Below are 27,512 nucleotides of genomic sequence, written 5' to 3' on the forward strand. Positions count from 1 at the left end.
TCTGCTAATGGAAATCCCTTCTGTCAGCAGAAATCACCAGGGAATGAAAGCCCGTGTCTGGCAAGCACCCTGTTCATGCTCAATAAATGGTAATTGGTAAGAGCATAGATTTAAGCTAATTTAGGTCCTCTTTACATGTTACCATTGCAGCGAGGCTGTCATTGTAAAACCGCTTCCCTGTTGGCTTTTATGTTCCATCAGAAATGTAACATATGGGTTGGGCTAGCGCCATACCTTTGTCAAGGCTTCCAGTACTAGCATGGGAAATAACTACAGAACTGAGGCAACCTATGTGATATGAGACTTGTACATGCTGCCAACAAGACCAAGGATTGGATCCACCTGAGCGGTTCTTTGGAGAGAGGGATTTCCATCCACAGAGTATGACTTTGCCATATGTCTATGCCATGCCACAAAAGGAACTTGTAAACTAGGCCTTAACTGAGTTGGAATCAGGAGCCCATATGATCCAAAGAGCTGCATGATAAATTCATTGCAGGCAGAGTGGCTTCTTGACTTTATGTTTTCAGAAGCAACTCTGTGCCATCAGACAAGTCATTCCCCAAACTCTCAGGAATGGCAGAAAAAGTCCTCAAAGCATCACAGCAAAGGGAGAGAAAACAAACAAAACATATGCATGCAAAATATTGTGCGTGTGTGTGCTTAAAGGAGTTATTTGTGTTGCGGCTAATGGTACCCTCTCAGATAAGTCTGACTGATTTGCAACCTGGTTTTCAGCATAGGTTACATTTTCTTCTCAGGTAGGAAGCAAAAACAGCCTGCTTCCATTATCCACTTTCTTCTGTCCTGGTACCTGTAATGCACTGCACATCCGGGACCCGCATGCCTGCGGTGCAGTTGAGGAGTGAAAGGAGGCTGGTGCTTCTGTATGGCAGTCATCATGTAATTCATCCCAGCTGCACTAATTATGTCCTGGAAATGACAGCTTTCAGCCAACCCACCCATCCAGCAGCTGCCTGGTAGTTCTCATGGCCAGTCCACCCTGAGCATATTCAGTGTGTCTCGGAATGCATAAGAGCGCCTTTCTGTGTTAAGCCACATCAGCTCCCTCTAAGCTTCTCTCTTGAATATTTAATTGCTTCTGAAAAATGTATTTCATTTGGCTTTAGCTGTGTGTCACAATAGGACAAGATTCAGGAGAACTAATCGAATACATTTGTGAGGCTAATCAATAGCAGGGACAAGTCTGATTCCTTCCCCCTTTCTCTGCATGTAAAGTCTGTGTGTGTAAGAGAGAGAGATTTTGGACTATGCTGGGCAGGCTCCTAAAGGAGGTTCCAAATAGCGTGGCTTTGGGGGCTTTCCTCACCCATGACTTTTTTTGCTGTGTGTATGAAACAGCTTTGATGTTTCATCAAAGTCTGTAATGGCAAGTGTTGGGCTAACAGAGTATTGAAAGCATGTGGTGTGGGATACATCCAAGGTGGGGCACATGATTTGCACTTCGAATGGCCAGTCCAAGAAAAGTCCCTGCATACAGCTAAGTGAATCCGAATAGGTGAAGATTACAGGATTTGAAGGTGAAACTACTTCCCCCTCCCTCTACGCCTGCTCCTTTCCCTTACTTTAAAGCCTTGAGGTGCCCTAGGGTGAAATTGACAGCGTGTGCCTTTGCGGGCAGCAGAGTTCCTGCGGTCCCGAGGCACAGATTTCTTAGGCAATACCTGAATATGAAGCTTGGGGGGAGGCAGTGGGGAAGTTCCTGTGAGGAGCCATGGTGGGGGGAGGGAATAAAAGATCCGATTCTAATACTCGAAACACAAAATATGTGAAAACGATCTTGATTTAGATGAAACTGAGCGATTCTCCTTTTAAAGATCTCCCCAAACCACTCGGTTCGCATAAAACGAAAGATTATTCCTCCCCCCGCCCCTTTGCTTTTTCTCTCTGCACAAGGAAAACGTGGGTTGATACCATTTTATTGTTCTGCCGGGGAGAATATGAGAACGAGCTTTTGTACTTTTAAATGGCTAATCAAACCAGGCATTTTTACGAAAGGGTTGGTGATGGAAAAGCCCCAGCAAACAATCCCTTCGCGCCTGTTGCCGCCCCCCCCCCCTCCAACCTTTCCCCACAACCAAAATGAAGGGGAGGGAGGAAGAAAGGGCGCTTTGGACAGAGCAGTGTCTGGAGGGCGAACGGGTGCTTCTTTGGCGATGTGGTGCCGTGCTGAAATCCACCTCTCTGCTGGAGCTAAGGCAAAAGAGAGAGCTGGAGTAGGAATCATCGGCGGCGGCTCGTTTCCAGGGTGAAATCCGCAAGGCTGAACATTAAAACCAACAACAGGAACAAAATATCTCCGGCAACAACAATTTTTAAAATGCCGTAAAACCACAGCCAGCAGAAGGGGGGGGCAGAATCGGGGAATCTAACCAGTGTTAATCGGGCAGAGATTGCGGAGCCATCTGCATTTAAATGAAACATGCACTAGCAAGAGACAGAGAGAGGTAACAGCCTCACAAAACGTGGAGCGAGACCCAAGCAGAGCTGCTATGAACGCGGGGGGGGGCACAAGGCTCTTTTGTTTTATTCCCCCTGCGATTAGTTTTTGCAGGGATCTGAGCAGCAGTTCGGAAACAGCGGACAGCGCTCAAGGCTTCCGTTGCTGTCGCCAGCACAGAGCTCTCACCGGCTGGCCGCGGTTTCAGCACCAAGAGCTCTGGACAGCTCAGCGCGCAGCAGAGTTGCCTCCCCCTCCCTCGCCGCCTCCCCCCTCCCCCGCTGCATTACTGTACAGCTGGAGATGCATCTAAATTAAGTCCTATTCAACAACAAGTAGATCTCTTCTGTCCGGGAATCACACTAGACTCTGCTCTCAATTAAACTGCATTTTCTCTTCACGGAATTGACCGTCAGCTGTAATTATCCCGATTTTCTCTTTCTCTCTCCCCTCTCTCTCTCTCTCTCTCGCTCGCTCTCTCACTCTTCCTCCCTTCCTCTCTCCCTCCCCTTCCTCTCTCTCTCTCTCTCTCTCTCTCTCTCTTTCTCCTCTTGCAGGAACGACTCTTTGGGAACCTGGTCCACCCAGGGATGTAAAACTGTGCTCACCGATGCATCCCATACGAAATGCTTATGTGATCGTCTCTCTACCTTCGCCATTTTGGCTCAGCAACCTAGAGAAATAGTAAGTAAGGGGGGGGATCTGAGTTTAATGCAAAGGCTGGGAGAATTTTTATGTGTCCATCATTAACCCTAGAAATATTTCAGATGTATGCCTTGAGGAAGGAAATGTATAAACCTTGCAGGTTGAGAAAAGACTGTTCTATTCTCTATCAGTAGCTCTTAGCTCATGAAAGTGAATTACAGATTTTGAGATATATAATTAAATGGCAGTCAATTCCAGGGTCGATCAGCTCCTGTTTTCACAAAGAAAACTTAGTAACTGTAATATGTTACAGGATTTGCTAATTAATAATTATTGCTTTAGTACCCCTCCCCCTTTTAAGGAGAATGTGCAAGGTTTTTCATTGTTGCTAGCAGAATGAGAAACCTAGCTACTCTAGTTAAACAGATTGCAGTTCTGCATTGGACATTTTCACTACAAGGAGTCTGTGCTGTCTATTGAGAGCTTATGTGAGAAACAGGCTAGTATGCACTAGATGGAAAGAATATATAGATAGGAATTTGAAAGTATTTTAAATGTACTGCCATAGGTACTCTTCATAGGAAACCAGAACTGTTTGTCTGCAAGAAACATAAAATAACTGGGTAAGATATATGTTTTGTCTTGCCTGGATGACAAATTATGACTTGATAAAATATAATTTATAGTGGAGCTGTGAAGCTTTTCAGTAACATACTGGTAAATCAAGTAGTGTCCTATTGAAATCATTACAAACTTTTAAGTCTAATTATTTTATTAGTATTAGCAAATACTGTGTACATTTTACAGCCAAAAATCTTGCAAGAGTGCTTGTATCTGAAGCTTTTTTTTTTTTTGGTACTTCGTAGCATAAAAGAATGCTTTTCTGCCTCAAGGTCATTTATTTTTCATCTCTTGTAAATATTAATCCTTAGAAGTGCCATAATTTTAAAGGTCTATATCTTTCAAATGATATATACAATTTGTTCTTAAATCAGTATTTCTTTCATCAATTCAGAAATGCAAGACATATGAATACTGGCTTTAAGGCCAACTTATTGTAAAGTCAGAAAGTTTGATGTTGGGTTTTGGTTTTGGATAAGAAACTAGGTATCACTTAAGTTGTGAGAATGAACCAAGTTATACTTCTCTTTGTCAGGAGGAAACAGTTTTAAAATATATTTTAAAATACTGGAAGTATTTAAAAGTCAATAAAAGTTATGAGTTTTCATTACACTAATAACTCCACTATTCTCTTTACTTCTTCATATCTTTTACTGATGGAGTAAAATACTAAAACTCTTAGACCAGCAGGGATTGGTATGCTACAAGTACCCAGGCCTCAGAAGCACTAGTAGCTTGAATTGAGACTAAAGTTGAAAGTGGTAGGTTATGTTAGCTGTATCTATGAAATGGTGGGTCTTTGCCAAGGTATATTTGCACCTCCCATGTTTTGGTTTCATTCTTTAGTTTCTGGAACATGATTTTATCTGATAAATCTTTGTTATGACCCACAGATCATGGAATCATCTGGTGCACCCTCAGTTACTCTTATAGTAGGCAGTGGCCTTTCATGCTTGGCTTTGATTACCCTAGCAGTTGTCTATGCAGCACTATGGAGGTATGTAGCTGGCTTGTGTGGTTATGTAGCAATGTACTATTACCCAGGATTCAGGGGATATTAAAGAAAGTTTTCTATTTTTATCATTTTTAATTATCTTATGGAAGAGTTGTTAATAATTCCTTAGAATATGTAAATAAACAGAGTAGGATGGAAAGTTTTCTGTTATCTCCTAGCTTACTAGGACCAACAGCCCTATTTTGCTCATCATTCTTCAGTATTAATGACACGTGCTTTCACTCGACCAGTCACTGTGAGAGCTGAGACCTTAACACACACATTCAGAGCTCCATCTCCTTCAAAGATTTTCCCATTCATTTTAATGGAGAGGGATATGTGGAACCCTTCAGTTGGGAAAGCTCACATTCATAAGAATTGTATATGTGTATCAGAGCATATATGGGTTTCTGGGTTGGAGTGACTCTTTTCATTAAGGTAATAATATCTTTAATAAGTGATTTATCTCTAAAGAGGCAATGGAATGAAAGCTACTCCAAGACTCTACTCTTTCCCCCCTAACTTGCTTCCAATATCTCTTTCATTCAATGACACAATCAAATGCTGATCTTGCTTATACCTCAAAAAGGTCTTCAATAATAGTTCTATTGTAGGGCTACTTCACATGTCAATTTGACCTTAATACAATACTCCTTGAATGTTCCCAGGATGCATTCATAACAAGAATGCATTAAGTGAAGCAGGATTTCCCCAAGGCAATTTCTACATAGTAGCTGTGTTTGTGGGGACCTTCTTTCTGCAAGAAGTTTTGCAAGAAAAGTGTTGATGCGTTCGTGAGGACCATCTCATGAAAACAAAGTTGACAGTGTGAAGTGGTTTATAGATAATATTCATAAATGAAAGACAAGGAGAAATTCCATTTGAAATGAGATTAGCTATTCCTTGTTTGAGAGGAAAAGTAAATAAACCAGTGAATGGAAAAATTACCATGTTATGGTTACAGCTGACTGTTTCCCTGCCATATGAACAAACTGGGCACTTTGAAATTATTTAAAATTCAAAAGAAAAAATGTATGTTCTATCAGGACTATTCATTGCTACGTACTGAAACAAATACATATCTACATAGAGGAATCCTATGTTCTATGATGACCAATTTACCTAAATGAAAGTAAAAACCAGGTAGAAAACTGCGAAGGCCACTACTTTCCTCACACCTTAAAAATCATAACTGGGTCTACAAAGCAGAAATGGGCTAAGCAGAATTGTCTGGATACATTTTAATGTTTGTATCATTGAATAAAGTGGTCAAGTATGGTTAAAGGCAATGCTAAGTTTAATAATATTCAGCATGATAATTTCTCCAACCATAAATACTGCATTCAGCTGTGACAGTTTACAAAATGAAAAAAAGATCCTGTTGAATATACTGTTACTAGTCATGGATGAACCATAATAAAGAAAAGAATGGGCTACAATACTGATTATTTGAATATCAGGAATAAATTTCTATTGACAGTTTTCTTTAATGCAGGGATACCCAGGGTGTTTCTTTGCACCAGACAATGGAGATGGAAGTTTCCTACATCACACAAACCAACCCCTTCACAAGGGTTACAGTAATAAAATATGACCACCTTACAGTATTCATAGTTACAGTTCATAGCTACAGTTCATAGTTACGTTGCAAATGCACTCAGCATGGTAGGGCCACACAAAACCTGAAAAGAGATGTAACTTTGAAGGGCAGAATCTTTTACATTTTTATACTGTTTGAAAATATTTCTTTTTGTTTACGTCTAAAACAAGAACACTTTGATTGAAAATGGATAGGCGGAAACAATTGATTTGGGGACCAGACTCAACCCACAGACTGCCCATTGGCCACCCATGGTTTAATGTAAGGAAGACCACTGAGAAGCACAATATCTTTCTGGTTGATCCACAACCTGGTCAGACAGAAGTGCTTGTATTGCTGTCCATCAAAATATATATTGGCCTAAATCCCTGAACTCAACTGGATTGCAGAACAGGCTAATAATTTAAAGTAGGAAGGCCTCAAAGATACATTTTGCTTTTGCAAGAATGGATGAAGTATCAGTAAATTGATTTGCTTTCCTCTTCCCATGAAATTACTCCCATGGAGTAAAGAAAGCAAAATATGCTTTATTCAATGTACAACGTTTCTCTTTAAAAAGAGGTAGACTTTAGATTTTTTTTTTAATTTGTCGGATGGCCATTGTATCCTAGCACAGCAATAAAAAAGGAGCCACACAGCAGCTTCCTAAAGCACTGAAGCCCCAGGATCCATTTGAACTTATTTTGCCCACATGCTTCATTTCAAAAAAGCTTTCTCATTACAAAAATGTGATTGTTCACAGTTTGTGACTATATGGTACAAGAATTTGTAGCAAGACCATTACTATTATGATAAATATTAGTGTATTGCCTGCATAGTCAAATGGATTCAAGTTTGTATACTTTTGGCATTGGCGCAAATATGCATAGGAATCGTTTCAATTTATTTTATATAATATATTTATACTGAATTGATTCCAAAGATGCACTTCTGTTCACAGAAGTTCATTAGTGAGGGACTCCCATTGGAAGACTCATCTCATGAGCAGATGGAGCCCATCCATGACAGAAGAGTCTTCTGTGATTAGAAGGCCTCCTTTAGAGTGAATCCATTATATGAACATCTCAGTATATTTATTAAACCACATAGATACATGGGCAAAAGGAATATTGACCAGTTTACCTGGGGTATGGGTTCTCTTTCATGAACTCTTTAATTTCTCATGGAACAATCAGCAGTAACAGCTAGAAAAGGTTACAGTCTATTTCTTGTCCAAAGCACAGTAACCCAGAAAGGTCCAATTTTCTATTTCATAATTTCACTACATAAGGGTAGGAATTTATGGAACAATTTTGGAGCAGGTAATTTAAAGATAGCAACTTTTCTACAAGAACAAAAAGCTTGAAGCATGCTCTCATACCCTGTTGGTCTATGCAGCATCTGAACCAATACTCCAAAACAAAGTCTAAAAATGTTACTTGAATTTCGGAGGCTTTGATTAACCAGAATTCCCATAAGAATTTGTAGTTAATAAACAAAATCTCTAAAAATTCAACAAAGTTATTTCTAATATTTATCAATTTATCCTAAATATATTTTCTGAAATTATTATCCAAGTGGTATTGTCCAGGTTTGTTGGTATAGTTTTGCTCTTAGTTACAATTTAAAGTCATTCAAAACTTGGCTGTTTGGCAATGAAACAGGTTATATTTTTCTTCAGTATAGTCTACAATTATGATTAATGGGCACATTAAAACTAACCTAATAAGTGTTTGCTAAGTTCAGTGGCCATATAAACCTAACAACATCAGTTTTCACTGTTTTGTCCATGTGGTCAAATCATACGACTGCATAATGGACAGAGAGCCTAATCCTTGAAGCGCTCCGCTTATGGAATCACATGAGTAGGAGTTTAGCCAGGAAGTCCAGTTAAGTCAAGATGGGCTGCACAAAATCAGTTGCAAGCAGACTGCAGCCACTCATAAGCAACTCTGTTACTCGTGAATTAAATGATGCAAGCTTCAAATTTCCACATGTTGGGCTACAAGTATGAAGAGCTCCAGACTGCAAGCCCTAATGTTATGCCATGCCATAATGGAGTACTTGTTTCAGATTTTCCCCCCAATGCAATATTCTTAATGATTGTACTATGTAATACAAATTGTAAAAAGTATGAGCCTTTCACTTCAGTGAAAGAAGAGTTTTTATATCTTATAAATTGTCATCAAAAGCCTAAAGAAATGGCAGTGTTAATGATCGCTTATTTTTAATGTATGTACAGTATTGGTATGCAAAACGTTTTGTTGTTTGTGCTTCCTTGGACAGGTACATCAGATCTGAGAGGTCAATAATTCTAATTAATTTCTGCCTATCTATTATCTCATCAAATATCCTTATATTGGTTGGACAAACACAGACACATAATAAGGTATGACTAAACTGACTTATACTTTAATAGCAATGTATTTTTGTGAAGCTGAATATACTGGTGGGGGGAATTACTTTGCAGAATTTGATAGTTTTTTTCAGATGAAATATTAAATATTTAAAAGCCAAAGGAATAACTCAACATTTTCAAAAATAATTCCCTCCACCATCCTTTCTGGTATCATTCCCTCTGATAGTCAGTGTTTTTTTTCTGTAGCAGACTCGTGTAAAATTCAAATCTAAAACAATTCAAAGACATGATACATCAAAAGCACAAATTCTGGTTCATTATGCTAGTTGTAATGAGATTGTGCTACAATGTTTTGTCTTTTTGTGAGCATGCTGGTATTCAATAAGCAAGTATAAAATAAGAGTATTTCTTCTGAGGTATTTGAACAAGCTAATGTATGAAGTAAATGCTGTGTAGCTACTGGTTATGAAGATCATGATAATTGGTGTGTTCTGGGTATATATTGCACACATGTTTACTTTGTGTGTTGTTTTCAGTTTAAGTGAGATATGCTGATTTTTTGCAAAATAAGGGTATTTTCTGTTAATGAGACATGACTCCCAGGTGGGATAGACCCCTAGCAGTTCAACTGAGTACATGGGGTTAGTCAGCAGGACTAACATTCTGATCTACAAGCAGAGCACTAAGAGTTCTATTGAAATCTCTGGGCCTTGCATTCATATATTGATTTTGAGGTGCAGTACACATTAAACTAAATCCAAGTTTCTTCATATTAGATTGTGAATCAGCCTGAGAGCCAATCCTGTCTGAGAAGTTATCATTATTGTCAGCTATGACTTGATATTTGTGACAACAAGAAATGTAAAATATGGATGTAAAATGGCCTAAAGGGTTTGTGGGGAAACTGTATTTTTTCTGGTATCTGGGCTTAGTGAATGAATCCTGTCATCTGCAGTCTGACTGTTCTGTGGTTTTCTGATCATGTTAATATTTCCAGTTGTTAAGACAAATAGATTAGCGTAAGAGAGAGAGAGAGATCCATAATCAGATTTGTGGTCTGATCCTTAAGACTTGGTTCACATGCATAGAGGAGCACATCAATTACTTCGTTTATCTAGTGTTGCCGTTACAGCCGGGTCTTGTATTGCAGTGCATGATCTATGGCACGTGTTTAGGATTTTGTTACCTAGTTCATAGAAGCCGAAAAGTTTAGGTCAGTTTACATCTCAGTACTTAGACCTTCACTAGACTGTGGATCAAGCTGTTGATAGATAAGTTTATGCATTACACCAATAATTAATTGCTACAATTTTTGTTTGTACTTTTTTAGTTTTTGTAAACTAGATATACATTTTTCTCTTCATATTTTGCCCTTTACCTATCATAAAGGCTTTCTAACCTTTGTTTTGACATGACAGATGACAAGACTCTTCACAAGTCACAATCTGGGGATAGTGAATGCATGTAGGGTCAGAGCAGGTCCCACCCTTGTTCCCATAGATGTTTGGTAAAACTTGTGGACAAGAGCCTGAAGTATGTATTTAGGCTTTGGATATGTGATCAGCCTTATGCAAGATCCAGATCACATGTACAAAGCCTACAGATGTGCATCAGTTTCATCATGAACAATACTAAATGCAGGGGGGCAATGCCAGCAGCTTCACCCTTGCCATCCCCCCCAAACCTGTGCTATTTATAAGCATACTCAGAAAGGATACTGCCAATGGAACTTTTACCACTGACTTCAAAGTGATATTAGGTTCTTCTCTTCTAGTACTCCCTACCATTGAGTTCAAGAGGTGTTTGGTTGGTTCTCTCTTGTTGTTATTCCTTTTGAAAACAAATTATTCATTCACCTCAGGTGTTTTGGCTACGTGGCCATAGATATTATTAAAATAACAACTCAGGCAGGCACAACAAAAATCTAAAAAGCAAAGCGTACAGGGGCCCATCATACAAGATCCCATGAGAGCTTAGTGGACATTTCCCCATGTTGCAGTCCCACACTAGGGGCAATATGTGTGAATATATTCCAAGTGCATCAGCAGACTCAATCAGTCATATGAGTTTTTCCCACCTAACTGCTACCTTGCCAAGAGGAAGCAGAGGAAGCTGTTCTTGGGGGAATCAGTTCTCATGTTTGTAAAAGGGACCTGTGCTCCTCATTCATTTACATCACTGATTCCCAAACTTTTTGGCATTGCAACATACTAGTATTCTTTGCTTCGTTGCATGACATCTCCCCTTCCTCCTAAACAGAATAAATAAATTTGAAATTATATTTAGCATGAAACACAATGAAATGTTGTCAGATCACAAAATCAGGCTCAAGAATTACTATTTTAGATCATCAGCAACTTTATCAAATGTATCTGTTGTCAGTGAGTAATTGTTCTTTATTTCAACTCTACAAAGTTATTTTGAGGTTTAATATCCTGCTTTTTGACAGTCAAGTAGCTTAAGTGTGATGTATTCCCCCGCCTCCCCCTACATTCCAAAACGGCAATTAAACCAAACCAAATCCACAACATTTTGTTATAATGCAAACAAGAGTTTATAAAAGGCTTTTTTCTACCCACAACTCCCCTTAGTCCATATGTTCCCTTTAACAAATTGCTGAGAAAGTACCTTGTATGGATGTGGGACAGAGTAAGATGCTCTATGACACAATATGTCCTCATTAATTACTAGCAAAATTTGATTTTAACAGTTTTGTTTACTGCCTAGCTAATATATTCTGATACCAACCTCCCAGCCTTGTCCTTTGTGCAGTCTCTTTTGACAGATTGCCAAGTATGGCCACTATTCAGGAACGCTTTGTGATTAAACTTTGATGCAGAATTATTACTGCAAGTTGTTCCTAATGAAAATTAAACTATTGAAAGAACTCTGTGAAATGACTGATGTCATTAATGCTTTCTTCCACGGGATCACTGCCTTGGAAATGGGAAAATCAAACCCAGCGTGTTTACATTGTGGGCTGTTGATTCAAAGTCTACAGTTAAAACTGGATCTAGGCTCATATTTTTCTTGTGTGGTTTGTGTGTGTATTCATTTGAGAATGCTTGGAAGTAGACTGGCTTCAAAACAGCTCACAATTATATATATATATAGAGAGAGAGAGAGAGCATTTAGTGTAAATGAAAGAAACAATATTCGTATCCAGATTTATGAAGTTCTGTATTCTTAACCATCCTTCTGCTAGGAATTTACAGTAAATCCTAAGCAGAATTACAGCTTTTAAGCCTGTTAAAGTCAATGGGTTTTAAGCAAAATTATACTCTTCTAAGACCATTAAGTTCAATGAGCTTAGAAAGACATAACTTTGCTTAAAATTGCACTATTAGAGAGCAATTCTAACAAGTTTACTCAAAAGTAAGCCCAAGCTTATTTAGTGAGGCTCACACCCAGGAAAGTGTTTGTGGGATTGAAGCACAGCACATTGCAGTGTCTAGAGGTAGGTTTAAATGCAAGATAAGCCAGTTAAAATCCCTACTCAGTCATAAGAAAATCCCCTGTGGCCTTGGGCAAGTCACTGGCTCTCAACTTGACCTACCAAAGATAATTATTGGGCAGCTAATAAGTTTCATGTATACTGCCCTAAGGCTAAGCTCCTTAGTGGCAGAATACTAATGCGGTAAATAGACAATGATGAAAAGTACCATTATTTATACCAATCCTTTCACATGCCCTGAAACATATCAACCCAGGTTAAAGAAAAAAAATAAGGATTATAAAAGGACACTTTTTTCATAACATGGTTCATATTTCCTAGCTTTATTGCATATTCACTGTTCTGTCTGCTTCCATAGATGAGGGTTAGAGAGACTTCCACCATGCATAATGGTGACAATATGAACATCTCTGCCAGGGGTGGACTGGCCATTTAACTCGCAGGGAAATTTCCCAGTGGGCCAGTGACCTAGAGGGCCACTGGTGGCCAGGTGTAGCACAGCCAGGCTCTAGTCCCTCAGGGTCCACTTGGTTCAGATCATCAGCAATAGTAATCAGTGCCAGCTCATCCATTTGTTCCTGTACTAATTTCAGTCTGAAAGCAGAAGCAATGGATGAGCGGATGCCCACTGCCAGAACTAGTGGGCTGAGCAGCCCCTGCAACCCTGACTGGTAGTGCCACAAGGGCCTCTCTGTTTGCCTTGTTCCATCACCATTTTCACTTCCCAGCTTGCTCTGCTGTCTCAGTGATAACCTTAAGGCTGCCTCCCTTATTTAAAGCACTTCCTTAAAGCAAATTTATAGAACAGTCTTTTACAATGCAATCCTGTGGAGAGTTACTCCAGTCTAAGGCCATTGACTTCAGTGGGCTTAGACTGGTGTAACTCTGCATAGGATTGCACTGTCAGTCTCTGGGAGAGATCTTGGGTGTATAATTACATACAGAAACATGGCAGTTGTTCCAACAATCATTTATATAATATCTGTAGTATTTTCTGTTATTGGGGGTATACCTCTACTGTCTGTGATCACAGGCATTGCTGCAGAGTAGGCACATGATTTTTCTGCTCATTCTTTACATTTCATCTAGCGAAAGCTTTTTTTCCAGATGTGTTCAGGAAATGTGACATGGATAGTCAGACATTTAAAATAGGGTATGATCCAGCCAAGCCTTAGTTCTGTATCTTTTTCAGTTTTTTGGTCAAGGCAGATCCCTACGCCCAAAAACTTCTTTTTTTATTTCTGTGAATATTCTGTGTACCTTGAAGCAATAAACTAATACTTTGCCTAACCACGTTTCATTATTAAATTTAATAAAACATCCAGCAAGGTTATTTTTAAAACATCTTTGTCAAGTTGAATAAAGTAATTAATATGTATGAGGAACATGTAGATTAGTTGTTCTTTTCAGATAGTACTTTTACAGGAAGTGGCTGTAGAGGATGTAGTTATCTCACAAGGTCTGCAGAGAACTATGATGACGCCCTAGCCGTGGGATAGATGAGGGTAATATTAAACATTAGACCTCATGTATTAGTTATTATGACCGAAGGTCTGTTAGCTTTATACTATTTCCCTGTACAAATTAAGTTTCAAGAGCTTCGAAAGGCTATATTTTTGGCTTGTTAAATTACCTCATTGTCAGTGAAAAGGGGGTCAAAATGTACCTGTGCCACAGGAAGAAGAGGCCTAAGTTTATATAGATGGAGCTTCACAGAATTACCTTGAATTCTTCAAAGCTGAACTACCTTTTAAAAGTTCCAAGGCACACTACTTGCAGGGAGACTTTCCCCCCCTCTTGGTACATGAACCATATTTCAGCTTGAAGCTTCAAAAGTATAGGTCACTGAGTTTTTTAGCTTTTTAAAAAGATAGCCAGGTCAAAAAAAAAAGTTGTGGACTGTAGGGAGATTTAGGTTGGAAGACGTTGTCAGCAGAATGACGTTTTCTGGATTGTCTTTTAGACAAGTTTGTTGACCATTTTGTTGGAGGAAAAATGTGGGACTTTGATAAACTGTCCAGTATGGAAGTTTTCTAAACAGAAAAGGAAAATCGTGCTGAAAGTTTAGTCAGTGTATGAAAAGAAGATTTTTTTTTCCTCAAAGCATTTATATTAAAATAAAGTTTGACTAAAGATGAACACATGAAGCTGTCTTATACAGAATCAGACCGCTGTTCAGTATTGTCTGCTCAGACTGGCAGCAGTTCCCCATGGTCCCAGATGGAGGTCTCTCACATCACCTATTACCTGATTTCTTTGCCTAGAGATTATGGGGTCTGAGCCGGGGACCTCCCCAAAGATAGAGTTTGTATAGTACGTACACTTGGCCACAGGCAGTGTAGTGAGGATCTCAAACACCAGTAGCTTCATCTGATATTCCTAGGATTCTTGAAAGTAATGATCAACCGACATCCATTGCTGCCAGGATCCAGATGCTGCTATCCATGGCTGTGAGGGTAACTAGAAAGCCTGGAGCTGATGGTTGTATCCTCTGAGGAACTCATTGGACCCAGAAAGGGAAGCTAAGGCAGATGAGCAATAAGCAAAAATGCCAGCCTACACCCCTTGCTTGAATCAACACAACAACCAGGGGTTGCAGAACAAACAGGCACATGTGGGTATCTTCCTGTTTTGTTTATTCATCTGAGCAGCATCAATTTTAGTTGACTTCAGTGGGGCTAAATTGGCTTAAACCTAATGAACCATACTGGGTTTGGGATCATCTGGAGTCTGCTCAAATATACATCAAACCATGGTTCTTGTGAAAGCAAAACCAAATCAGCAGGAGGAAACCATTTCTATGCAACTTAGCTAATTGTGGGAGTCAGTTTCTTATCAGATTACAAGCAATGTGCGTACAGATGGGTGGACACTTTTGCATTGTCTAAGGGTACCGCCCCTGAATAACCTAATAGTGGTGACTTAAAGATCTGATTACGGCTATAATCCAAAGAAACCCTTTAGGCTCACACAGCAACAAGCAGTTTGTTGGCACAGAGTGGTGTAAATGGTCATTGCAGTGACCAAGGTGGAGGAAAGCCCCGTGTCCTTCTAGCAACCTTCTAGCAATTCCTTCTAGCAATGGGAGGCAGTAGAAGAAGGGCTGGCATGGACAGTACCTGCTGATTCTGCTGTCTTCCAATGATGGTCGACAGAAGGCCAAGGGGGTCCTCAAAGTCGCTTTAAAGGGGGATTTGACAGATTCCTGGAGGATAGGTCTATCAAGTGGCTACTAACCATGGTGAACATCCACATGCAGAGGTGGAAAACCTCTGGATATCAGTACCAGGAGGCAACATCAGGGGAAGGCCTGAGCTTCTATGCGCTGTTGTTGGCCCTCCACATTAACTGGTTAGCTGCTGTGTGAGACAGCATGTGAGACAGTCATGAACATATGAAGCTATGTTATCCTAATCAGATCATTAGTCAGTATTGTCTACTCTGACTGACAGCAGTTCCCCAGCACCCCATATTATGTTGTAATATTCGTTACTCTCTGAAACATGCCATGGCCTGTTGTCTGCCCCACAGAACCAGCTCACACACAGTGTTTTGTTCTTGCTTGGGGTTTTGCCTCCTCAATGGCACCTTGTGTTGCTTTGTATCTGTGGCAGAGCTTCCATGAAGTTCTTGGCTCTTCAAGTTGTGGCTTAGATCACATAACTCTTTTCATATTCTTATCTTCTTGCTGTTGCTCTCCATGCCACCAAGAATAACTGCAGCATTTTGTCACTCTCTGGTCCTTGCTGCTTGATACTATAAATTGTTTGATTGTGTTCTAGTTTTAACATGTCAGTTTTTTTCCCATAGTGAGAAAGTGATTGTCTTGAGTAATGTTGTGAGTGTGCGTGCGTGCGTATAGAGAGTGGGAGAGGAAATGTGTGAGTGTGTACATTTTAAAATTAATTTTCTTCACGTTCTGAAACTCTCTCACTCAGCTTCATTAGCAATTGCATTATAAATAAAAACAGATTAGCCATCTGAAGTAAACAAAACACTGTTTACCTATTTTCTTGGCAAGGAAAACAATACTGCATCACTGAAAAAAAATGGCAAAAATGCATTCAGGCAGAAAGAAGATCCTAATTATATAGCACCTTCCTTATGTCTTGGCGTACATACATTTTTTTCTCCACTGGTATCTACTGCTGCTTTAAAGGCAGTTTGTATGACACATTATCCTTTAAGGCAGAATGCAAGGTAGCTTGTCACAACACATGTAGAATTCTGTATCATCTCTCTAATTATAGCATGGCATTTGTTACGCTCTAGTTAAGACTTGTTGAGGGAGAGGGAGGATTCACAGCGCAGGTGCATAGGGGTCGTGCAGTAGAATATAATGGAAGTTGCCAATGTAAGAAGACTATGAAGCAGCACCCTAAAACAGCTGTTTCTGGCAAGCAAAAATGGGGGGGGGGTGAGTTGGTAGAGGAGAGACTTGGTAGCTCTTACCAGATGGGCCATATTTGGTCTGATGGCCATTAGTTGCCAGCCCCTGGTATAAACAGTGCTCACCCTCAGTAAAAGTAGGATGCCTTATCCTGTTCTCCCATTTACTGGTCTAGGAAGAGAAGGTAGCTTTTCCATCAGAACTTCAGGTATAAGCTAGTCAGGGCTTTTTTTCAGGGGGAACGCAGTGGAATGGAGTTCTGGAACCTCTTGAAAATGGTCACATGGCTGGTGGCCCCGCCCCCTGATCTCCAGACAGAGGGGAGTTTAGATTGCCCTCCACGCAGCGGTGTGGAGGGCAATCTAAACTCCCCTCTGTCTGGAGATCAGGGGGCGGGGCCACCAGCCATGTGACCATTTTCTCCTAGGCCACCCCCTGAGAGCCAAACTACAAGTGACGCATTACACAGGTTGGACACTTGTCAGCTTCCCTCAAGTTTTGATGGGAAATGTAGGCACCCTGGTTTTACAGCTTGGCTCTCCATTACAGCTGCAAGACCAGGATGCCTACATTTCCCATCAAAACTTGAGGGAAGCTGACAAGTGTCCAACCTGTGTAAGACATCACTTGTAGTTTGGCTCTGAGTTCTACCACCTCTTTTCCCAGAAAAAAAGCCCTGAAGCTAGTTATCTTCAGTCTAATTTTACTTCATTTGTGTCTTTTGAGCCTTCCATTAGTACTTCATTATTTATTATTTCATCACTTCATTTTCAGTGAAATCCTAAGCAGAGTTACTCCAGTCTAAGCCCATTGATTTCAACACCATAGCTTTGGACCCATAATCGTGCAACCACACAAGCCACACCACCGTGCTGCTCCATTACCAACCTAGGATAGCATTAAATTCAGGCAAGCTTAGTAGCTACTGTATGTAGGGGAGTGGAGGTGTTGTTTGGTGGAAGATATACTTTCATTTCTTTTTTTTCTTCTTAGTCCAGCCATCAGAAAATAGGGAGCAGCTGTTTTACTCACTTCCTGTCCCTTAGCAAGGTATCCTTAGAGTGGAGAATCTTGCCTTTCTGAGAGTTCATCCAAACCATTTGTTGTGTTTTTTGCTGTCTCATACTTATTGAGTAGAAGAAGGAAACCTCAGCCTCTATAAGCTGCAAAGAACATTTAAAGAGGCAGTACAGACCTCCTTAAAAATTTAAGGGCACTGTACATTAAATAAGATGTTATTCTCTACATCTTGTGGAAGAGGCTCAAAGGAGAGTACAGTGTTCTTGCCCCTATGATTGAATTGTTCCTGGAAAAAATGCCTTCCATTCAACTTCTTCAGCATGCCAAAGTCCCTCCTTTAAAAACCCTTTAATTTTCCCTACTGCTTCCCAGGAGGGTTTCTTGAAAATAGTTTTCATGTGACTCTGCACTTAACCCTGGTTTATTGCCGTCCCATGTATACTGTTGTTAGCTACCTCAAAAAGGACAGAGTTGAAAGGTAACCTCTCAGAAAGCTGCTGAAGAATCCTTTCTGAAACGAAATTAGTGATAGCAGGAAGGAAAGGAAGTATTTGGATACCTATCTGGTTTTTATCAACAAAAATAGAAAAATACCCAACATTAGCTGACTGCTCAGATTCCTGTTGTGAGCCACAGTGAGTCCTTGAAAGCATCATTGCAGTAGGGAAAGTATATGATTTCAGGCACTTGCCTGCAATTTACTATTGTAAGGTTCAGGATTGCATCTAAACCATCACAGTGACATCATGGCTTGCTGTTCTGAAAATGGAATTTGTTTCTGTGTGTTCTTGAAGACCTATTTTTAATTGTTTTTCTCCTCTGGAAATCACCCCCACAACCTTGAAGAGAAATAACACATCCCTTCCCAAGCACCTGTTGCAGTAGTTCCAGGCAATCTGTTGATGACTCAAGCAAGCTATTCCTGGCTTCACACCATATATTTCTTTCAGCTTCTTTTACATTTGGTTGGATTCCAGTTCAAATGGCAAAAATAGTACATGAGAAAAGAGCAAACCCTGATAAGCTGAAAGTTATAGGAGATGACAATTCCATGTTCTGTATTCTGATTCTATGCATCTTGACTATTTAGGTGCTGCACTTACATACAAAAGCAAAATATGTGAACTGAGCTATCATATTGTAGCGAGTGGGCTCAGACTGGCATAACTCCTTAGCCCTGTGCTGCTAGTATGACATTTGGGGGAAATAACCCACTGTCATCAGAATGGATCCCAGCATGGATCACAGGCTTTTGTTTTATTCATAGGGTTCACATGCAGCCAAGCCACGTTCTATAAACAAGGAGCAGAGTGCTTGAATGCGTCCTAAGCAGGGACAGTTATGACAAAGGAGAGTTTGCAAAGGCAAATACTGCAGTGATCAGCAATAATAATAGATAATCATTCTAGTAATGGGCAATTATACATTTGTCAATTTTATTCTAATCTAATCACATGAGACAGAGTTTTGTTTAATGGAGATGGGTTGTCTGTTTATTCTTCATTCTTGGCAGCCTGGGAAGGTTCTCATATTATTTAGAAAGAAGTAGAGACACTAGCACGGAACTGGCAGCTAAATTTGGGGGTTTTAAAATGAATTTCTTGATGATATATTTGTTAAAGGATTTCAGAAAATGATTAAGAAAGGCATAACGTTTTCTGAAAACTAGCTTGCAAAAATGCATGGCAGGGTTATTAAGAAGCGTATACACTCTTATGGCCTTCGTTGTGCTTTCAGTATTGATGGAAGAATGTCAGGACTGGAGCCTTTTTACAGGCTTTCTATTTTGCCTTATGCTCTTCTTTCTCAGTAACAGTTTCCTAGGGGCCTGATCTTGTCATTGTCAAGTCAATTAGAGCTCCTTCTTGTAGAATATCTGGGGGAATAGTAGGCAGGTTTGATACTTTACGGTGATAAGTCTTCCTCTAATAAACCTGTGTCCTCCTTTTTTTGTTTTTGTTTTTGCTTTAAAACATTCCATATGACAATTCCTGGATCCTGCCACCACTACATGCAGCAAATCAAAGTGTGCTTTTCTCTGCTTCTGGTATACTGGCAGAGATTTCCTGATAAATGAAAAAAATACTGGCAGGATCATGCATAGATATTTTTGACAGCCTTGTGAAAGATCCACCCATGCCAGTATGGCATGTTAGATGACACTGCTGTGCACCCGAGGCTGCAGTGACACTTTTTCTGCCTCTTGCAGCTCTTTTTATGCCTGTGTTTGTATAGAAGCGAGGGCTGAAAATTATTTCTAAATATGCGATAATGGAGTTGTCACACTGAGGAAGATATGTGGTCAGTCTAGTGCATTATTCAGGCCATAATAGGGGCCAGGACCAGCTGCTTTCAGAGAAGTTGGCAGCAAACGCTTTTGGGATAATCAGCTCCTGTATTTGTTTTGGGACGGGGGGGGGATGCCTTTGTTTTTTAAATGGCTATTTAGATTAGCTAAATTGGGTGTGATGTCTAGGATGCAAAGAGAATTATTTCATCCCAACACACATATTAATGCCAATTTTTTTTTAAAAAAGATTGCAGGGTGGATCCAACAAGCTTTTCTTTGACTGCCGAAAAAATCTTTTCTAGAGTTCAGGGGACATTCTTGGGAAGAGGCCATGCAGGATGGATAACTGTAGTAAGAAAAGGTATTGGGAACAATTGACTGAAAAAGCTGGCATGACCCAACCTTAGATTTTTCAGATAGAAGGTACTAGCAATTTCAGTGGAATACAGTAGTGCGAATAATACGTATTTTCTCTGCTACATGTTTTCATAGCTAGTGTGATGCAGTGAACAGAATAGTGGATGTGGACCAAGTGAGCTTGTTTTAAGTTCCCACTCAGTGTGACTCACACAGCCTCTCAGTGTAATCTATTCCAAATGCTTATTGTGAGGTTTTAATGAAATAACTCCCATACACACCACCCTGTGTTTGTTGGAGAAAGGACAAGCTACAAAAAAGTAGATAGATTTCCACGTGAACCTTACTGAAATTTTGATGGCGTAGTTGTGTTCATTCCCTCCCCACCCGAGGATTACACCAGCAGATTTCCAAATGAGTGTTGGGTTGGATCCAAAGGTTCCATTCTATTAACGGTGCTACTTTCTTCTGGTGCAAGGAGCCTTTCTACAGCAGAACAAGTGTGTTCCACTGATGGAAGCTCCTTCTTTCTAGGGGAAGGCTCCTTGCACTGGAGGAACTCCACTGTTGGTTGAACAATGTTTGTACACAGCCTGTGAGATCCTAAGAACTGCAAGCAGAATTCCACTCAGAGTAGGCTGTTCTGTTTCCTGCTGTAGTTCTTTGCACCCCATGCAAAGCTGCTCTTGAAAGCCAGGGTATCCATTAGCAGTGCTTTGATGTGGCATGGGAGGATGCAATTGGGGACAGAAGTGTGCGATTCAGCTTTCTGAATTGGCTTTTATAGCTGGATTTGGGCCCTTTAAGGACCACTGTTGTGGTTTCGTCTGTCATGGTGGCCCTGGGTCTGGTTATTCCTCTGATCCCGACACTTCAGAGGCAAACACGGGATGTGCAAACTTTGTTTCAGCAGTGTGCATGTTTGTAAGAAGGCTTCAACAGGGCATCATATCCTAGTTGGAACCTTTCACCAAGAACAAGATGTACATGTTGGTGACCATGTGCAACCTGTGCTCACCAGCTTGATAGACCACCTCTCTTGGTGGGTGTGGTGTATGCAGGCCAGGAGAGGCACCCTGCCAGCAGAGGGGACAGTTGGGGGGACCAGCTCTGCTGGCCCCTTACCTCCCTTTCTCAGCAGGGTCCACTCCCATGGCCATTCCCAAGATGTCCCTGGAGATGGAGGCCATCTGGGATGTTCTCAGTCCCTCTGGGGTCGTGAGGGGTGTGAGCCAGGATTTGGTGGAGGCAATAGTAAAAAAACACTTTGCAGAGCTCTGTGAGTTTCTTTTCACCTGCCATCTGAGCTATTGAGCCAAGAAAGAGGTGGTCTGACTAGACCAACTGCTCATGGCATAGAGGCTCCTCTCATGCCCTCTAACAAGTGTGCAGAGCAAGTGCATCTTTTCCCATGCGGGAGATATTATCAGCCCTTATTGCACTCACGTGCTCTCCTGGAGAGTTGAGCAGTTGGTCTTCCTGCAGGTCAACTGGCCACTCCTGAATTTCCCAGCTCTGGAGTTTTAGTGTGAGTGAAGTGAGCACAGTTGTACCTGCATCCTCTGCCAGTCTGTGTTGGGGAGATGGGGGAAAGCATTCTTCTCAAAGTCAAACCTAGGTAGAAAGCCAGCAGGAGGGAAGCCTGATCCAGAAGGCACACCATAAAATGTGCACTCTGAGTTGGAATCCACTCCCTTCCACCCCCCAAAACACCAACCCAGCCAGCACACTTTTGGATCTTGGCACAAATCTGTGCAGAAAGTTAAGAGAAACAGCCCAAGAAATGTTGGTCTCTTACCACTGGAATAGAAAGATTCAGAGGGAGATGTTAGGGAAAGTACAGAATTGGACCATGTAATTGCCATAAACAAGCAGGGCGAACCCACAGAAACGCCCAAAATGAAGCTAGAGAATGCTGTTGTGTTATTCTTGTGTGTAATGTTAACTTTCATCATTGCAGGGGTGGGAGAGAACAGAATGGCCAGTGATGAAGGGTTGCTGCAGCCTGCAGCTCTGTCTCAAGGCTCCTCTGAGCCAGTGAGACTGGGAGGGTAGGCTGCAGAGCAGACTGCAAAGAGTAGAGAGCGGAGAACCTGGGTTTCCTAAAACTACCCTCTCCCTCTCACTTTCTGAGACCTTCCTGGGGAGATGGATCCATTATACTAAATCACAACAACTGTGTTTGATTGCTATTGCCTTGTTCTGCTATAGAGTTGATGATGTGGGTACTTAGTTCTGTTCTGTAGTGTTCCCTCATTAGCCCTGGGTTCTGCCTGACTTCTATGAGTGACACTGGTTCTGTTGGGCTTACAACAGTGTCCCTTGTTTCAGTTTGGTTTTGGTGAAATGTGGTGGTTTGACATTATTCTCTGGTCCCCTTGCTTCACATTGGTTTGGGGGGGGGGGTTACATACCCTTGCTTCAGTTTGGGTCTGTTGGGCTTTCTCCTTGGTTCAGGTTGCATTGGGACTGTGCCATTGGCCAGTGGCTGCCTTGCCCCTGGGTGTTTTTGCTTGAGAGCCTGCTTGAAATTTTTCCCCACCATAGGCAACAATGAAAAGTGGTTGGGAGCACTTTATTCAGGGGCCCACAGGATTGGACCCTGGGGTCCAGTCTTCCTGAAACTTGACAGGGAGGTCTTTAGTGGAGAGTAAGGAGTAGGCTTCCTGAAAATTTTGGGATGTTTGCTTGAAAAATGCCCCTCCCATCCCCTGAGTTTTCCCCATAGGGAATAATGACTGGATAAATTTGGGATTCTCTGATCTTACTGAACCAGATCTGAGAATCTTAATAATAATAATAACAACAACAACAACAACAACAACAACATTCGATTTATATACCGCCCTTCAGGATAACTGAATGCCCACTCAGAGCAGTCTACAAAGTATGTCATTATTATCCCTTCAACAAAACACCCTGTGAGGTGGGTGGAGCTGAGAGAGCTCCAGAGAACTGTGACTAGCCCAAGGTCACCCAGCTGGCTTCAAGTGGAGAAGTGGGGAATCAAACCCGCCTCCAGATTAGAGTCCCGCGCTCTTAACCAGTACACCAAACTGGCTCTCCACACCAAACTGACTCTTACACAGATTTCAAGGACAGTCATTTTTTTGTTTGTTTGTTTCCCTGAAACCTAGATCTGGATCAATCATTTTTTGGGGAGCGGGGTGCACACCATTAGTTGGGGGAAGGTGTTACAGGAAATTAGAGGGAGCCCCGATTTGCAATCCAAATTGCCTTCCACTCATTACTTGGCAAGTTTGGATCCAAGACACTAAGTCTACCTTGAGCCCATTCAGATAGTCACAGTCACAAACATCTGCACCAGAATGAGAAAAAGGACCTCAGTGCAGTTTACAGTCAGTCCAGTCCTAAACAGAATTATAACTCTGCTCACAGGGTATAATTCTGCGTAGGATTACACTGTTAGTCATCTCTGTGGGCTTCATATGAAGCCATTCAAAATCTTGTATGAAGTTCTCGTAATGCAAAAAAACCACACAGGAATACCACACACACACACACACACACACACACACACACACACACACACACACACACACACACACACACACACACACACACACCACCACCACCACCACCACCACTTTGGTTATTCTAATGTCAGTCGTGTTGTTCGCTTTTCCAAAGATTTCTGGACATATATTCTGCTGTATGCATTGTCCTGTGGTGAAAAAAGAAAATTGGGCATGCAAGGTAACTCCCTTAGACGGGCCCTTAGGTAGGACCTAAATTATACACAAACACCTGGGGTTTATTTTTACTTGTCCCACTGTTACAGTTGTCAGTATTGTGACAAAGAAGGATATTGTGGGCAAATAATGAAGTCCTGTGGTGCAATTCTCAGTATGTAATTGTCCAAGAAAAATTGTGAAAACTGTAAATGTTAAGAAGCATTAACTTTTTCAGTAATCATGGCCTTCTTAACAAATGTAGCAGGGAGATTGTTCAGATCCCTGTAGGAAACTTTAATTTTTTTAAATCAAAAGCCCTCAAGCTGTTAGCCTGATAGAATTTCTCTAGTGTCAGAAAGTTCAGACTAGTCAGTCTGAAAGCCGGGATAAAGAAAACGTTTAAAGATCTGCCCTCTGATAAAAACTGAAGTATGTCTGGCATAAGGAATCTGGTAGCTGGATGGAAATACAATTGAATTTGGCACAAATGGCTTTGAAGAGAACAACTGCGTATAATGTGAAGTGGATCTTTACATACTGTAATAATTAAATCTTTAAACATACAATGTTTGTTAAGTATTTCTCCAAGCAGTAAGGTTTGAGCAAACTTCCTAATCCTTGTGCATAGTTAGGTAAAGACATGGAATCAAAATGTTGTCCTTAACATTCTTCAGTAAGCCCTCAAAGGGATGACAAAACCTCGCAATTCAAGAAACACACCGCTATTCAATCTTGAGTTATAAAAAGATGGGATTAATTTAAATCTGTTGTTCTTTGCACAGAGATTTCATGTATCTTGTATTTCAGAAGACATTCAGATCTGTCTTTTACTGCCTACCCTCTTATGTCATGTCAATCAGAATTCAGGCTTGATTGTTACCAATTTAATTACAGCTCTAAAAGCCTTCATTTTGGTGCTCCTTGGGATTGGAACTAAAAACATGTTATCAAACCATAGGATTATAATAAGAGGGCATTGTCTTACAGGAATGGGGAAGGAGGTTTGCTCTTTTTTTCCCACTAATTGCATATTTGGCCTCAGGAATCAAATGGCCAACATTTTAGAGTGTGGAACCAACACTCCCTCAAGTTCCTTGACACAATGCAGAAAAAAAATAGCTTGCTAAAATACCCTTGGCACAAAGATTAATCGATTTGTCACTTGCTGTTATCTTCAGAACTGAACAAGCCATTATAATAGTGAGTGTAATAGGTTTCCTGAACATTTTGGTGGAATTTTTTAGGGATGTCTCCCCAGGATGCAAAGGTGTTTGTAGGGAGAGAAGGAATGCATCTTCGCTGTGTTTCAGTGACTGGGCCAACACTCCATGAAAACACCATGTAGTAGCAAATAAGGGAAAGCTGCATCAAAATGTACATTCAAGCTTGCATCCTATTGAGACTCATGCTTGAATGAGACCCAGATACGCAGCCAAAATGTAGGGAGTGGGGCAAGAGAACATATTGCTGATGTTGCCAAGACAACCAAGCAATGGTCCCTGTCTTCTTGCACTAGACTGGAAGTACATTTTCATTTCCTGTCCTTACTGCACAGAGTGGGAAGACAAAAAACATCACTTGACTGACTCACTAATGACATGTTATTCTGTGATGGTAGTTTCACTGCCCACCCTCGAAGGGTAACACAGTGAGATATGAAACACATTCTTTCATGATGCTCCTTGTGATGCCATAAGGGCAGACAATGAAACCACCCTCACAGAGCACTGCAGGAAGACAAAGAGTGTCACACAGTTGTCTCAGCAACAAGCAGACTTCCTCATACACACAGATGGGGGGCAATACTTTGGAGGAAAAGTCCTTATCTGTTCTCTGTGACTATACTATATAGCCAGTTCTGATTGGTTACATAGTATTGTAACTATTTCACTTCATTGATTCATAATTGGCTATGATCATGCAGTGATCATACAGATACAAAAATGGTACTGAAAGAGAAATCAAAGGGTATCAAGATGGCTGAAACCAAAGGGTACATTTAGCTTTATTTGGGGCATTACATAATTCCTCAAAAATCTCCTTTTTGCCTCCAAACATATTGCAGGGAAAAATCTGGTGCAGAACAAATGTCAAAGCCTTCCATTAGCAAAGAGGTCCGTGCTGCAGCTAGTATCACTCTGTGACTGTATAAACATATTCCATCCAGATTTTTCAAATTACATAATGAATTAATAAATCATTCCATAAATATCTGGATTCCATGTCTGTATTCATTAACCGGCTGGCATTAAACCATTTTTCTGTTGCTTATAGATGAATAAAACATGCATTTTTTTAAGGGAAAGGAATTCTAAGACACACACACACACACACACTCTTATTGGAATGGTATTGCAGATCCGTCAAGACCACTGAAAATGCCAATCATCAATTATAAGGGTCCTTTCATGATACCTTGAGTGGTATGAATGCTGCTGCACCATGATTCCATCCCATACTACTTGATAACATTGGATGTTCAAGGTCACATGGGAGAAACTGATTACTGCAGCTCTTCTCCATTACAGTGGTTCTTCATCTGAATAATGGAGCAAAGGGAATACTTCGCAGCATGGATGCCTTTCTTGTGAATGAGAATTTCTGATGCTGCCAAGGAGTGCAGGAATGAGCCATGCTGCAGCCCTGCAACATCATTAAAATAATTCTAGAACAAGTCCATAAGATGTGATGCCGTCCACAATCCAGTTAATTTGAAACAGTTCAGTCTACTCTGCTGAATGGTTAATCACAAGCTTGTGTCTGTGTCTGTGTGTGTCTGTGTCTGTGTGTGTGTGTAAAGTGCCGCAAAATTGCAACTGATTTATGGAGACCCCAGTGTGTTTTCAAGGCAAGTTAGCAGCAGAGGTGGTTTGCCATTGCCTGCCTCTGCACAGCAACCCTGGACTTCCTTGGTGGTCTCCCATCCAAGTACTGACCAGGGCCATCCCATCTTAACTTGTGAAATTTGATGAGATTGGGCTAGCCTCTGCCATCCAGGTCAGAGCCAAGCCAATTTAGTCTTGTTATATATTAACTTTATTCAAAGAACACTTTCTTTCTGTGCAGATAGAATGATATAAGCCAGATCATTTTAATCACTTTTTATACACATCATGTCATGAGCAAACTATTAAGTTTATTTGTTCAAATCTGAAATCTTTTTTTTAGTATAATGTGTACACTGCATAGAATGGCAGACCTTGGGTACAGCCAAGTTCACAAGCTAGGGTGAAAGAAAGGTTACTCATTTGAAATTCAGATACAGGAACTGCAAGGATTCAAGGCATTTTTTATTATAATCTATGCAGAGTGTCTCTAGTCCAAGCAGGAGTAACTCTGCATAGAATTCCATTGGCAGTATTACACACTTCTGCATTTGTATATCTGGGTGTTTTATTGCTGTTAACTGATAATGAGATTTTATATTAGTGACACAGGCTTGTAGGTAGGGTTGCCAGGCCCCCTCAACTTCCTGGCAGGGGATTTGGGCCTGGCACTTACCTGGGGGGGGGTGCATGCACGCAAAGCGCGCTCGCGCTCCCGCAAGCATGATGATGTCACTTCACGCAGCCGCTGGGAAAGTGCCCATGCTCCGCAGGGGCCCAGATTGGGGATGCTGCAGAGTGCGGAAGAGCTCCTGCCCTCCA

General features: G+C 40.9%; 1 protein-coding gene across 1 annotated transcript in view; it reads left to right on the top strand.

Moving 5' to 3' along the window:
* Positions 1-27,512, top strand: part of ADGRB3 (adhesion G protein-coupled receptor B3) — a 654,643-nt gene that overhangs the window by 517,177 nt on the left and 109,954 nt on the right. Inside the window, exons 17-19 of the mRNA XM_054979153.1 lie at positions 3,019-3,145; positions 4,621-4,724; positions 8,587-8,689. Of these exons, the coding sequence (XP_054835128.1) occupies positions 3,019-3,145; positions 4,621-4,724; positions 8,587-8,689 (334 nt within the window). The remainder of the gene's footprint in view (positions 1-3,018; positions 3,146-4,620; positions 4,725-8,586; positions 8,690-27,512) is intronic.

The sequence above is a fragment of the Eublepharis macularius genome, chromosome 1, assembly GCF_028583425.1.
Source record: "Eublepharis macularius isolate TG4126 chromosome 1, MPM_Emac_v1.0, whole genome shotgun sequence".
Taxonomy (NCBI): Eukaryota; Metazoa; Chordata; class Lepidosauria; order Squamata; family Eublepharidae; genus Eublepharis; species Eublepharis macularius.